Raw genomic sequence first — 16,339 nt, forward strand, 5'->3', positions numbered from 1 at the left:
TTGCCTTTAAAATCATAATTATATATTATTTATCAGCTTTTCCGTTTATAAATTTTAAATTATTATTAGTTGCTGAACATATTTTTTTCGCCATTTCTTCAATTTTATTAATTTTAACTAATTTGCTTTTCTATTAAAGAAAAAAAAATGTATTATTTTCATAGAAGACAATATATTAAAAATATGAAAGATTATACAATAAAAGAAAAAAAAAAAATTAACTACATAATATAGAATAAATATTAAATTATATTACCTTTCTTAAACTTTTCACTACTATTTTTTCTTTATTTTTTTTGGCCTTTTTTGACTTGTTCTTCCTTTCAGCAATTTTATTTTTTTTCACTTTAACTTTTAAATTTTGCACCATTTTTATATTATCTTTAAAAAAAATTTGAAAAGAAATATAATAAAATCTACCTTTAATTTATGAAAAATTATAAATTAAAAAAATCATAAATAGGAATGAATAAATAATAAAAGAATAAATTAAATAATTATTATGAAAAAAAATTAAAAAAATTAAATGAATAATCAAAGATATACAATAACAACGTTAATAAAAAAAAATATAAAAAAAAAATATATATATATATATATATATAAATAGATATACAGAAAAAAAGAAAAAAATTTTACAGCAAAAAAAAAAAATTTATAAATATTAAATGAAATAAGTAAATTTCAAAATTAAATATTAAATGAAAAATAAAAGTAAAAAATTTAATCTTTTTTTTTTTTTTTCTATTAAAGTAATAATAATTTTAAGAAAATTATAAAAAAATTATGAATGAGAATATTCCTGAATTAATATTAAAATATGAAAGGAAAGAAAAGGAAAGATTAAAAAAAAAAAAAAAAAAACGTAAAATATACAATATTAATTATAGTTTTATATATCTTATTTTTTTATATAATAAAAATAATTTAATCGAAATTACAACAAAAAATTTTGATTCATTAAAAGGTGAAATTATAGAAATTAAAAAGAATTCGAATAATAGCTTAAAAGGAATTGTTTTAATAAATGTAATAAAGAATAATCAGACTAATTTTTTATTTAAAAAATTATATATATCTTTGTTAAATATCTATACATGTATACCTATCAATAATTGTTTAAATAATAATATAAAAGAAAGAAATGTTTCCAAAGTTATTCTTAATGGATATAAAAATTTAATGCTTAATGAGATTTACGAAAAATTTAAAAAAATTGGGGGATAATTAAAAGAAAAAAAATAAATAATTAGAAGTTTTACCTATTAAAAAGAAAATCCAAATAGAAAAAAGATAATACATTCAAATTAAATGAAATATATTAGTTAATGATGTAAATTAGATAATATAGGATTGAATAAAATTTAATATAATACAAATCAAATATATATATTGTTATCATTTTTTTAATAATACAAAAAAAAAAAAAAATAAAATAAAAAAAAGACAATATATATAAGAATATTAAATATAAAATATAATTAAGATATAATTAAAATGTTGTAAAATTCATAAAACATACTTATTTTATTTTTTTGTATTGCATTATATATTCATTTTTAAAATACTTTTACTTTTTATAGTAATATTATAAAAAATTTAAAAAAATAAGGCAAATTTTATCAAGATTTGGTTGAATATTAAAAAGTAATATTCTATTTAACATTGCTAGCTAAATAAAATATATATTATTCCTAATTTTTAAATTTAGAATAGAAATTGATTACAGACAATTACAAATTAAAATATATATATTTTATAAGTTTATATAAATTAATTTATACAATTTTTTTAAAATTTCCATAATTTTATTTTAAAAATATTATTTTATTTTTATATTTTTTATTTTTTTTTTTTTTGATGTTTATTTTTTTATATGTATGAATTTTTTTTTTTTTTATCTTTTTAAAAAAATATATAAATATTAAAAAAAAGAAAAGAAAAGAAAAGATTAATTTTTATGGGTTATGAAAACAAAAGTATAACATAATTAATAAATTTTTTTTTTTTTCTTAACATTTATATTTTGTTTTTATGTTTTTAATTTTGTTGATTTAAGTTTAATAAACTTTTCTTTAAATAAATTCTATTTGATAATAAGTTAAAGAATATAAAACAACATTATAAATAGACAATTTTATTTTATGTTCATAAAATAAAAGGAAATATTGCTTTTCTTGATCTAAGAAAAAAAAAAAAAAAATGAATATGAAATAAGAAAAACAAAAACAAAAACAAAAAAAAATTATAAGGGAATTACTTTGGATAATTTGGAAATTCTCTTTTATAATTTTTGTGTTTTTTTATAGCCCATATTGCCATTTGTATGGTAGCAACTAAAGTAAAAATATAACCTTTAGTAAAAAAAAAAAATAACAATAAATTTTTAAAATAATATATATAAAAAAAAAAAATTCTCATAATTTTTTTTTTTATTATTAGTAATTTTTTTTTATTTCCTTACCTGTTAAAGTATTAGTTATGAGAGAAAATATAATCCAAATTAAAACTTCATAAAAATAATTTGCGCAAGAAATATAATTAAAACCATATCCATAAGGTATTCCTCTACTTTTTGTTCCTTTATAAAAAAAAAAAAAAAAAGTTAAAAGATAAAAAATTCAAGTAAATATTTAAAAATTATATGGAAAAAAAAGGGAAATTTTAAATTGTGCATTACCTCTTGGTCTTAAATTTCTTAATATCAAATGGCATTTTAAATTTAAAAATTCCAATATCTAAATAAAAAATAAATAAGCATATATTTTACAATAAAGTGAATATATAAAAATAAATGCACATATATAAAATAAAAATATATTTTAAAGTATTTAAAATAATAAAATACATAATACAAAGCTTTATCATGAAAAATTTGCAGTAACGTAAATATAGGCATTACTAGTAAAACAAAGAAAAGAGAATATACTAAAAATGGTTTTGATTCTATAGCATGAGGTTTATATAATGGATGAAATAAATAATATCCAATATTTACACCACATAATACCCTAAAAAAAAAAATATATATATATATATATACATAAATTTATATATAGGTAAATATATTGACAAATAGAGAAAAAAAGTAAGCATCAATTTTAAGGTTACCAGTAATGACCACAATTTATAGGAACCCTTATAATAGGCATTGTAGCATTACTAAAACGATGAACAAATAAAGATTCAAATTCTCTTTTTATAAAATGAAATAATAAAAACCACAATGATAATCTATATTCATTAAAAAAAAAAGATAAATCATTAAAAATATATTAGAATATTAATAAATTATTAAACTTAAAAAAAAAAAAAAAAAACATACATTTGTATTATATTTTTATTTTTATTTGTATGAGAATAAATATATTTATCGCAAAAATAAAAAAAAGGAAAAATTAAAATAGGTCCTAAATATTCTATAACATAAACTAATCTCCAAGATATTTGTACTCCTATAAAAAAAAAGAAACAATAATAAAATAAATAGAGTATTCAAAAAAAATACTAGTGTTTTTTTATTTAAAATAATTAAAAGAAAAAAAAAGTTACCAAGATCTTTAAATATTAGTATATCACTATCCTTGATTCCATTTTCTTCAAAAGTTCCACTTTTTAAAGTTTTTCCTGCGGCTTTAAAAAAAATAAAAATAAAACATTAATAAGTATTATAAAATTATTTGAATAAAAAGGAAATACATATATATATATATATATATATATATATATATATATATATATATATATATATATATATTAAATTGTGTTATTATAAAACAATATAATGTATTATAATTTTTTTATTATGCTTTATATTTAAATTATTTTTCTCTCTTCTCAAATGTTATATGCTCCTATTATTTAAATATCTACTAATATTTGCTAACATATTAATATATTTAATAATTTTTTTCTTTTTAAATATATATACTTCATTTGTATACATTTAATATTTACCACTATCTAAATTCCATTTTTGTCTTTCCGGATAATAATGATCTAAGAATAAAAAGGAAATTATTTCTATTTATAATTAATGATTTCTCATTTTCTTATTTAAAAGTTACAAATTTTTAATACATATATGCATAAACTATTATATTTCTTTTATTCTTTTTTTTAACATTTTTTATAAAAAATTTCTTTGAATTCTTCAACTGTTGTTAAAGGACTTGAATCAAAACAATCTATGAATTTTCCATTTCTTTTTTTTAAAATTACTTTCATTTTTTCTAACTTTTAAATTATCTTTCTTAAACTAAATAAAAAATATTTCTAAAATTATATTTTATTAATTCTATAGAGAATATTCATATATATTATAAACTTAAATAAATGTTTTATTTAGTTAGAATAAAAAGAGAAACATATATCTATTACATGAATTATATTATATATATACTTAAAAAATTCCATTAAGAATAAAAAACGGAAAAAAAATTTATGATAAATTAATATTTTGTAGTAAATATATATATAATATATATATGTATAATGCTATAAAATAAGTAAAAATATATTTAAATAAAAAAAAAATATTTTAATTACAAATGTATTTATGATTTGTTGCCTGTTTTTCTTACATCGCCAATTTTTTTTTTTTTTTCTCTTAGTATAAAGTTTTTTTTTTTTTAAAAGTGCAATGAAAAATATTAAAATATAAATTACATATCTTACGGAAATGCAAAAAAATATAAAAGATAATATAGGGTCAATATTTTTTTTTAATTTAATTTTAATTTAATAACTTCAAATGATAAATGTTTAAAAAAATATATATATATATATATTTATTTTTCGAAGTTTTTTTTTTGAATTTAATATAAACTAAAAAGATGTTTAATTTTCTATATAATTCATTAATTTATTTTATGTATTCTTTTTTTTTTTTTTAATATAAAATTAAGTATTAAAGAAATATTATTTTATTTTTACTTTATTATAATTTATTTTATTTATTTATTTTTATTTTTATTTTTATTTTTATTTTTTTTTAATTTTATATTACAAAAGTCTCTGTTTTTATCCATATGCTAAATTGATTGATTTTTTTTTTTTAGATTTTTATTCCAAATTTTTTTTTATTCCATGTATTTACTCATTCAGACTAACTTAAAATATAATTATTTTTTAAGCTTAGTATTGTTTTATAAAATTACTTATAATTCTTTTTTTTTTTTTTTACATTATTATGTTTTTTTTTCTTTATCTAGATTTTTGTCTTTTCTTTTTAAGAATTTATATTTATTAATTAAAAATAATATTGAACTTATAAAAACAGATAAAACTAGAATTATGATTTCTTTAAAAAGATGTGAAGCAATTAACATTTAGAAGCATTAAGAAATAACTCATTTTTTGATATTCTTAAGTAATCAAATGAGAAATAAGTTATTTCCAATAAATTTTAATAGAACATTACAATAAAAAATTATTTAAAAAAAAAAAATATATTTTGATTTTTTCTTTTAAGATAAATATTGAAATTTCATTACTATATTTTTTAAAAAACCTTTTTTTTTTTTTTTTTTACTTATACTCTTTTCTTTTTTAATAATACAAACAATTTATCGATAAAAAATAAAATATTAAAAAAGTATTAAATATTGGAATATAAATGTGAACTTAAAAATGAAGACATTTCTAGAATCATTTTATAATTTCTTATTTCTTTACACTAAATTAAAACAAGAAAAATTGAAATTATGTTTTAAATGACTTTATTTAACATAGAAATATAAAGGAAAAAGCCTTATAAATAGATAATTAGGAAAAAATTTAGATTGTAAAATATTTAATTTTTAACAAAGAAAAATCTTAGATATACATAAAAAAACATATATATACTTTTGTGAAAATTTACATATATTTTTTTTATAAATATATTTTTAAATATACTAAAAGCAACAAATATAAAATAAATGGAAAAATATATTTATAAATTGTTTTACACATTTTAAATTAAATATCTTGAATAAAGTTCTATTATTTTTTAATTTATTCATTTATGAACTTCTTTTTTATCTTTTTATTAAAAAAATAAAAAAAATGCTGTCTATTTTTATATTATCAATGTAACAAGCATACAGTTTAAATATAAATTTTATTTTATGATTGAGTAGTAATATTAGAATTTCATGAGAAACACACACTTTCTTTATATTCTTTTTTTGTCTTTTTATTATTTAAAATAAAAATTGAAGTTAGTATCAAAGCATAGAAAAAAAAAAGGAAATAGAAAACATATTCTAATATTATAAAAGAAAATATAAAAAATATTGATAATAGCATGCATAATAAAATTTTTTTTAAATAATTAAAAATCTTCAAAATAAATACACTTTTATTTTAAAACAAAATTTTTTTTAAAGTTATATTAGAAAAATAAATATTATATGCATATTCTAGTTAAAATTTTTTTTTAATTAATTAAAATATATTTTTCTAATGACTAAAAAGAAAAAAAATTGAAAATTGACGCATGTGAATAAAAGATTAAAAATAAATATTTTACTGTTAATATTAATAGAATTAGTTTTTTTTTTTTTTTACAATTATTAGGCATTATTAAAATATGTTTGTATATATATATATTATAAAAGAATATACATGAATGAAAACAGTGTATGTTTTTTTTTTAAAGGATTTACCATATTTATAGCATTACACATTAAAATTTAATATTCATTTTTAAGTAACGATCTTTTTTTAATTTTTCAATATTTTCAATAAAAAAAAAAAAAAATAAAATAAATAATCAAAAAATGTAATTCAAAAAAATATATAATAAAATAACAAAGTGAGGATAAAATACTACCTCACCATAAGTTTTAAAATCTTAAAGAAAATAATCAATTAAAAAGAAATTATATTTTAATAATTTATTTTTATAATTATATTTTTCCTTACATTTTTATGTTTGTATAGAGAAATACTTAATTTTAAATTTTTAAATATGTTTATCTTATTTTTTAGTTACAACGGATAATACTTAATTTTGTAATAAATACAAAATTATTTTAATAATTTTTTTTTTCTAGATATATTACTTCATGGTAAATTTTTTTTTCTTTTTTTTTTTACAATTTCTAATTATTATTTTTATTATTACTATTTTTTTTCTTTTTTTCAAATATTTTCTAACTTTTTTTTTAATATTTCTTTACACTTTTTTTGAATTTTTTTTTTTTTTTTTTTTTTTGTTTCATTAAATATTTTAACTGATGTTAAAAAAAAAATATAAAATATGGTGGATAGTGAATATCATGATGTTTTTGATACAACAGATGAAATAGAATCATTAAACGATTTAAATGATAATAAAGAATGCATAAATAAAAATTGTTCTAAAGATTACAACTTTATAAATGATTATGAAAAATTAAAAAACGAAAAAGATAGTATCGAAAAAAATAATGGTAAGATTAAAAAAAAAGAAAAAAAAAGCATATAATTAATTATAAATAAAAATAATTATAAGAAAAAAAAAATTTTTTTTTATGTAGGAAAAGAAGATATAAACATAAATCATTATTTTCCATTGAAAAGTAAAAGAACAAATAATGATGAAAATAAAAAGTATAATATAGAAATAAAAAATAAAAATTCAAAAAATGGGAGTATTAATTTGTACAACAACATAAATGATAGTTTATCTAAATTGAAAACAATAATAAAATATGAAAAGGCAAGTGAAAAAGATATAGAAAAAGAGGACATGCAAAAAAGAATAGATGAAAATTACAAAAGTAATTCCAATAAAAATATTTCCTATAATGAAACTGTTGACAAAAATTGTATTAAACTTGATGAAACCAACTTTGAGAAAAATAATAAAGTAGATGAAATATTAAAAAGTACTACAGAAATAAGTTCACTTAAAAACTTAGGAAAAAATAAAAGCTTTTTAATGAAATCGAATAATGAAAACATTTCTGAATTGAAAAAAAGCGGAAAAGAAAATATTAATTACAAAAATATAAATTTTAGTCATAATGATTCTATAAATTCAAAAAACTATATGAAAAATAGCAGTAATCATATTAACAAAAATTTTATGAATAGTAATGATAATGATAGTTCATATCCAGATAACAAAAAAGAATTCGATGAAATTTTAAATAATAAAAAGGAATACAAAAATATAGCAAATAATATAGAAGATAATTCAAATAAAATTAATTTAGATATATCGTTAATGTCTTCAGAAAGTTTGAGAAAAGAATTTAGTTTTTATTCATTTAATGAGAAAAATAATTCTAACAACTTTTCCATAAATGAAAATGATATTAAAGTTAGCAATTTTTCTAATTTAAACGATTCATTAATAAATGACAATATTTCTATTAGTGCATTTTCATTTAAAGGAAATATAAATAATTCATTTAATAAAAATTTGAATGTATCTACTGAGAATGAAAAAAATCAAATAGATAACAAATCAAATATAAAACATATTCATGAAAAGAATAATGATGATATAAAAAAGGAATGGGAAAATGAAGAAGAAAACTACATAATGAAAAGTAAAAAATCTGATATAAGTTTTGTTTCAAACAATAATTTTAATAATATTCATTATGAAAATGATTTAAAAAATAGTGATTATAAGAATAAGGTAGATAATAATGAATTATTATACTTTAATTCAAATAAAAATAAACGAAGAAATAATACTTTTTCTGATCATGTGTACTCTATTAGAAATAATACGATGTTGAACGAATCCATGAATACAAAAAAAAATAGAAATAATTCAAATAATTTTAATTTAAATAGTAGTATAAGTTTTAGTAAAACGAGTTACATAAGTAACGGAAAGGAAATGAATAAGAATTATATTAGTTTGAATGATAATTTAATAGAAAATACAAAAAATATTAACAAAGATATAGATTTATTAAAGAACAATAATAATTATAATCAAGGTAATTTTGATAATAAAAAAATAAAAAATAACATAATGTCAAATTGTGATGTTTCCAATAATATTTTCAAAATTTATAATAAAGGAACAATTTTAAAAAAACATGAAAAGGAAAATAATATGAATGAAACAAATAATTCAATTAAAGGTAATGTAATAAGTACCTCAGTTAATTTTATAAATGACATTAATGATAATAATAAAGAAAATCTTAATGAGAATTATAAAAAAACAAATTCAAATAAGATATTGAATGATTTAAGTTTAAATAAATTGGAAAGTTTAAATAGTAGCATAATTGATATTTATACGAAAAATAATAATGAGCACAAATTTCTTGATAATATTATATTAGATGATAGTATTTTTGTACAAGGAATGAATTTTAATAAAGAAAGTTTAGATTTAGATAATGATAGTATTGATAAGAGTCTAGATAAAAATTATAAAAAAGAATCATCTTTTTCTTCAGAAAATAATGGAGAAAACATTTTTAAAATATCTTTAAGTTGTAATGACATGTTATCACCACATTATAACGAAAGAGCAGAAAATAATAATACAGAAAAGAAAGAAGTAAACGAAAATTATCAAAAAAATGAAGATTACAGAATAAATGATAACGATAAAAATGATAAAATGAATTTCAAACAATCTTCTAGTAATATAAATGAAGAAAAAGATTTAAAAAATAATTTAGAAGAAAATTTACATAACAAAGAAAAAAATAACAATGAGACAAATTTAAGTAAATTTAATTCATTTCAATTTGAATTAGATAAGAATGTACTATTAAAAAATACTATGAGTCTTCAAAAAGATTATAATATAGAAAAAAGGAAATCAAAAACATCGATTATACAAACTTTTAATAAACATCATAATGATATATTGGAAGAAAATGATATTTTTATAAAAAATAGGAAATCAAGTATCAACAGAACCGATACTATAAATAACTTTTCAAAATATGAAACAAATAGTCTCCAAGGAAAATCAATAAATATTGATTTTGGAAAATTGCAAAATACCTTTCTTAATAGAGAACTTTCTAATGAGTTAAATAAAAAAGAATGTATAGAGTTTAGTCATTTTTTAAGTACAGATAAATCTCAAAATAATCCTAATAAAAAAAAAATAGATAATTATAAATCAGAAAACACACAATATTATATGAATGAAAGTACTATAAATAAATATAGTATAATTAACTCTAACCAGATGCACACATCAAATAATAAAGAGGATATAATGATAAATAATAATACATTATTAGAGGATAATTTAAAAAAAAAAGAGGATACAAGCATGATTGATAGTAACAGTGATTATATTATAAAGAAAAGATTAAATGATAATTTATGTAATGAGAATCAGGATATGAAAGATACAGATGTAAATTATAATAACAATACATACAATTTGGACAAATTGAAATCAGTAAATAATAATGATGAAGTTTTTGAAATGGGTAGTTATACTCAAGAAAGGAATAAATCACATGAGAATATTAATAATAAATATGAAAAATATAAACAATTTAACTATGACAATAATAATGCATTTTTAATTAATAATTCTAATTTAAAGGATAATTCAAATATTAATAAGATAAATGATAAAATTGATAATTATGAATGTAGCACAATTAAACGAAAAATCATTTATGAAGAAAAAAATAGGCAATTAGATCAAGATGATTTATCATCACATAAAAAAATTAATGAAAATTATGAAAAGTTAAATGTTGATATTAATACAAATAAAAACGAATTTTATGATACTAATATAGAGAATTATATAAATAATAGTCATACTAGTAATAAAAATTTTATAAATGAAAATAGCTTTTACATTAATAGAAGTAATGATAAAAATAATGATATGAATAAAAGTAAGAGCATGATAAATGAAAAAGAAATTAGTAACTTGAAAAATTGCAATATTATAGATATTGCAGAAAATAAAAACAATAATGAATTTAAGAAAATGCAATATAAATCAAATGAAAGTATAATAAAAAACAGTAACATGACAAGTATACCCGATATATTAAATTTAGGTATTAATAATAATTCTCCAGTTTTTTTTTTTGATAATATAAATAATTCAGTAGATTATGATAATAATAATAATAATTTTCAAAAATCAGTGCAAAATTCTGTTATTCTTAATGAATGGAAATTGTCTCAAGAAGAAATAGTGAATAGCAAAAACATGTTACAAAGTAACAATAGGAATAATTTTAATAGAATGTCCTTAAATGAAATCAAGGATATATCTGTTTTCACAACTACTAAAAATAATACTAATCATACCAATCATTATAATGAAAATAAATCAGAAAATAATTTCATATTTAATGACAAAATAAAAGAAAATATGAAAGATGTGCTTTTACATTGTAATACAGAGAAAGAAGAAAATAAAAATAACAAAAGTGATTTTTCTTACAATAAAGTATTAAGTGAAACCAATTTAATATTAAATGAAAAAAATAAAAATATAGGAGTTAATAATAATATATTTTCAATACGAAAAGAAAATAACACATATAAAAATTTATTTAATAATTATGTTAAATCTAGTAATGATGATTTAGATACACAGAAGAATTCAAAAGAAAAAAAAATGCATAAAAGGAAAACATTAAGCGAATCAGATATTGATAAATTAGTGACAATTAATACAAATTATTATGACGAAAAAAAAGATAAAATGTATGAAAAAAATGATAAACAATGTGGAAAAAATAATGAATTATTTAAAAATGATAATAATATGATCAAAAATAAGCATTTACTTAAAGAAAAAAGCACGATTAAACAAAATGATATAAATATAGAATGTGAGGATGAAATGTATATTCCTATCAACCATTTAATGAATGATAAGAAACATACTTTGATTGAATCCCTTAATGAAAATGATTCATTTTTAAGAAATGATACTGTAAGAAAAGAACTTACACCAAGTAGTGTTCAAAATACTAAAACTTTTATTCATTTAGATAAAAATAATATAAGTTACAATGAACAAGTATTTAGTAGAAAAAACATTATTGCAAATAATAATGTTCATAATGATAATCATAATGAAAATAATTCAAAAGAGAAAATTAATCAGAATTTTAAAATAAATGAATATAATGAAGATAAAATGATAGAAATAGAAGAAAATAATTATTATAAATTTAATAATAACAATTTTAATTATAATAATAGTATTAATTACAATAATTACGAACTAAGTTATGTAAACAAAAATTATAACAGTAATATGCATACTGAAAATGAATACAAAAACAGTTCAATTAATTTTAATTATGATGATAATATTTATAAATACAATAATGATTTTATTGGCAATAAAAGTAATAAAGGAGATGATAATTCTATTTATTACTTAGATAAATGTAATAATGTGAATAATTGTTATTTGGAAAAAAAAGAACAAGGTTATATAAAAAATAAGGAATTTAAAGATAAATATAATAAAAACAATTATTATTATAAGAAGGAAAATGAAAATAATAATTACGAAATGAATAAAGAAAAAAAGCATTTTTTTAATAATGTGATTTCTTCAAATGAAATTGAGTTAAGAAAAGATACAAAGACATTAAATGGCAATGATTACTTAGATAAGATAAATATATTTCATATGCATCAAATTGATTCTGAAAGTAAAATTGATAAAAATAAAATAGAACCAAATAAATATATGAAAAGTGATAACAAAAACATATCAAGAAATATTTACAATGAAGAAAATGATAAAAATTATTTAATAGATGTAAGTGATCATAAAATAAAAACATATAATAATAGAGATTTAGTTAATTTAGGAAATAATAAAAACCGAATTACGCATAAAGAACAAGTTGTTGAAGATTATTTGTATGACGATTATTCATATGAAATTAGAAATGAACCTATACTTAAATTAAAGGAAGAAAATAAAAGAAAAAATAATATTAAAGAAGTGAATGTCAAATATCCTTATCAAAAAAATGACAAGATAAAAATGGAATCAGGTTTGTTTATGAAAAAAAATGCAAATGTAAAATATAATAATGAAGAAATGAGTAATTGTGAAGAAGCCATTTTTAATGAGTCATTATATAATACAGTCAATAAAGAAAATATAAATGGTAATAGGAAATATAAAAATTTTACTAATTTTGATGTAAATTTAAATTATAAAGATAATAATTTAAACAAAGAAAATGAAAAATACTTAAAAGAAGAATATTTTAATGGTACCATTGAAGAAAGAAATAATGGAAAATATCATAAAGTGTATAATAGAAAGAGGCAATTAGAAAATAATAATTTTGATTATAAGAAAAACAATGAAAATTCTAAAATTTTTAATGAAGAAAATAATTATAATGAAAAATTTAATTATGATCATAATTATAACTATACAGACAATTATATGTCAGAAAATAATAAAAAAATTTTAGATAAAGATTTCAGAGGAAATGAAAAATATGATAAAAATGATGCTATTTATCCATTTGAGGAAGAAATAATAGAAAAGCAAAAAAATAATAAAAAAAAATATGATGATAAAAATTTTAATAATATGAGGCATGATGAATTTCATTTTACAGACATCAGAAAAAATTATAGTAATTTTAAAGAAATGAACGATTCTTATTTAGTAAAAAAGGATGAAAATAACTGGAATGAACAAAATGCGAAATCTTTAAGAAATAAAAAAATAGATGAAGAAAATTTAATTTTTTATAATGATAAAGATAACAATTATGTACTAAATAATAATAATAAAATTATTTCAAATATGCATAATGGATATTATATAGAAAAAAATAAAAATCTTTATAGTGATAGTAATTGTCTTGAGGAAGAATATAAACAAATATATATAAAAGATAATAATAACTGTATTAGTTATCATAAGGAAAATAATTATAATGATAAATTATGTTCTAATTATGATAAAAATTCCAAAAAATATATATCTGAAGATTATCATACAAATAATAATTATGATAAAAACAACTTTTATTATAAAATAGATGACAGATGCATTAATAATAATTGTAAATATAATATAAATGATTTAAATTATAAAGAAAATATTTCAAATTATAAAAATTATAATTCTAGTTATAATATGTGCAATGATTATGATCATTTCGAATGCAAAAAATTTGATGATAATAATAAAATATATTGCTACAATAAACAGTATTATGATGATTATAATTATGACGATGCGAATAATCATATAAATAACAATGATAATAATAATAATAATAATAATAATAATAATAATAATAATAATAATAATAATAATAATGAATTAGAAAGTAAAAAAAATGATATATATGATGAAAATAATAATTTTAAAAATGAAAAAGATTCTGATGTTTTAAATAAAATAATGAATGTAATGATGAATATACAAAGTGATTTGAAAGATGTAAAATATAAATTAATAAAAAAAGAAAAAAAAAGCATAAAAGAAGATGAAGAAATAGATAACAAATTAGAAAGAACTAATAGTGTATTGTGTATAAAAAACATAAATACAAAAAATGATAATAATGTAGAGAATTATTCAACATTCTTAAAAAAAGAAGAGAATAAGATAAATAAAAAGAATAGTGAAACACATTCAGATGAAAAATTAAAGAAAATTAAAAATAACGAATTAGAAAATAATAAGATGAAAAATTATAGCAGAATAAATCAGAATGAAGATGATACAAATATTAAAGAGGATAAATTATTGAATGATCAATATCCAGCCAACAATAATCTTGAAAATTTAAATGAAAATTTAATGAAATATAATGAAAATAAAAATGATGAAGAAAAAGATAGCAATAATGTAAATAGCATCATGGATAAAGAATTGTATAACTTAAATTTTGTTTTAAAAAATTTAAATTATGAAAATATTGAAGATTCAGATATTAGTAAATCAAATAGATTATATTTATTTAATAAATTTTTCACCTCATTGTTCTATGAAGATAATAGGAGAATACATAATTTTATTATGTTAAATATATACAACATTGAGCAAAAGAGACAAACACATAAGGTTTCATTGTTTTTAGAAAAAGATTATTCAGATATTTTTCATTTTTCTTACAATAATTTATTATTTTATGCTTTTGACTGTTATAATTTTTATAAATATATAAAAAATAAATTTAGAGGTAGTTATAAAATTTATGAAAATTCAACTATATGCTTATATATAAATAACAATTATGAAACTAATCTAATTAATAGAATTTTCATAGAACAAAATAATTTTAATGATGTTAAATATTCCTTAAATGAAAAGAGAATATTAAAGACATGCACTAAATATTTTCTAGACAATTTTTTATCTTTAATAGATAAAAAAATTAATATAAAAAATATAATTCCCATAATGAAAAAAATAAATTATGAATTTGACAAAAATAATTTATATTTTTTTATTTCAAAATTCAATTTAATGGATAAAATTTTTAGTGATTCTCATGGTTTTGATTGTAATAAAAAATTTTTTGAAAAAAATTCTTCTAACATTAAAAATTTTGCAATTTTTTTTAAGTTAATACATGACGCGACAAATTTTTATGATACTTACATTAATAATAATAAAATGAACGTGGATAATTATAGAATAATTATTGTAGCATTACATAAAGGGAAATCATTTAATTATAATAAATTATCTTTTAATGAGTTTATGAAAACATCAGAAAACCAAATTTATAATTATTACAATAATTATGATTCTATGCACTTTGATAATAATTCTGTAATACTTTTTAATTTATCTTATGCTGTTCCCTTTTATTATATAGAATACTACAGAAAATAATAATAATAATAATAATAATAGTATATATATATAAATTATTAAATTTTTTTTTTTTTATTGTTAAAAACGTGCATAAAAAATAATTATGCATAAAGCAACATTGATATGCATATATATAAAGAATTTATATATATAATGTATTATTTATATATAAATCTTTTAACAGTTTTAAATCATTTTTTTAAGTATAAATTTATTTTTCTCCTTTTTTTCTTTAAATGTCAAATTTTTTTTCTAATACCTTTTGACAATTTTTTTTGTAAAAGCTTAATATATATATATATATATATACATACTTTTTTTTTAATATATAATTTTTTTGAATCAACTTTCTCTTCTTTTTTATTTATTCTTTTTTTTTATTTGAAATTAAATTGTTCTAAAAGTTTTATAAATTAGAATATAAAAATAAATTAATAATTTTTTTTTTTTAATTCTTTTGTGTAATGTTGTTAAACACCTTAATATGCATTTTGTTCTTTTACACATTAAAGGCATTGCAGATTGTAATAAAAACAGGAATACCTACATTAATTAATAGACAAAAGATATTTT

At 16.2% G+C, this 16,339-nt stretch overlaps 4 protein-coding genes across 4 annotated transcripts; 2 read left to right on the top strand and 2 right to left on the bottom strand.

Annotated features, from left to right (window-relative positions):
• Positions 1–25: 25 nt before the first annotated feature.
• PRELSG_0933300 (conserved Plasmodium protein, unknown function) lies at positions 26–370 on the bottom strand (the record flags this gene model as incomplete). The annotated part of the gene is made up of 2 exons (XM_028676780.1): positions 26–130; positions 257–370. 2 exons carry the CDS (start codon positions 368–370, stop codon positions 26–28), a joined length of 219 nt encoding a protein of 72 aa, XP_028533234.1.
• Positions 371–786: 416 nt separating this feature from the next.
• PRELSG_0933400 (conserved Plasmodium protein, unknown function) lies at positions 787–1,227 on the top strand (the record flags this gene model as incomplete). The annotated part of the gene is made up of 1 exon (XM_028676781.1): positions 787–1,227. The coding sequence occupies one exon, from the start codon at positions 787–789 to the stop codon at positions 1,225–1,227; it is 441 nt and encodes a 146-aa protein (XP_028533235.1).
• A 921-nt stretch (positions 1,228–2,148) lies between these two features.
• On the bottom strand, positions 2,149–4,227 carry PRELSG_0933500 (3-oxo-5-alpha-steroid 4-dehydrogenase, putative; the record flags this gene model as incomplete). Its single annotated transcript, XM_028676782.1, has 10 exons — positions 2,149–2,182; positions 2,261–2,354; positions 2,465–2,581; positions 2,681–2,738; positions 2,903–3,011; positions 3,112–3,234; positions 3,326–3,455; positions 3,553–3,633; positions 3,958–3,999; positions 4,125–4,227. The coding sequence occupies 10 exons, from the start codon at positions 4,225–4,227 to the stop codon at positions 2,149–2,151; spliced, it is 891 nt and encodes a 296-aa protein (XP_028533236.1).
• A 3,019-nt stretch (positions 4,228–7,246) lies between these two features.
• Positions 7,247–15,784, top strand: PRELSG_0933600 (conserved Plasmodium protein, unknown function; the record flags this gene model as incomplete). The annotated part of the gene is made up of 2 exons (XM_028676783.1): positions 7,247–7,400; positions 7,515–15,784. 2 exons carry the CDS (start codon positions 7,247–7,249, stop codon positions 15,782–15,784), a joined length of 8,424 nt encoding a protein of 2,807 aa, XP_028533237.1.
• Positions 15,785–16,339: the final 555 nt, after the last annotated feature.

Source organism: Plasmodium relictum (genome assembly GCF_900005765.1).
Source record: "Plasmodium relictum strain SGS1 genome assembly, chromosome: 9".
Taxonomy (NCBI): domain Eukaryota; phylum Apicomplexa; class Aconoidasida; order Haemosporida; family Plasmodiidae; genus Plasmodium; species Plasmodium relictum.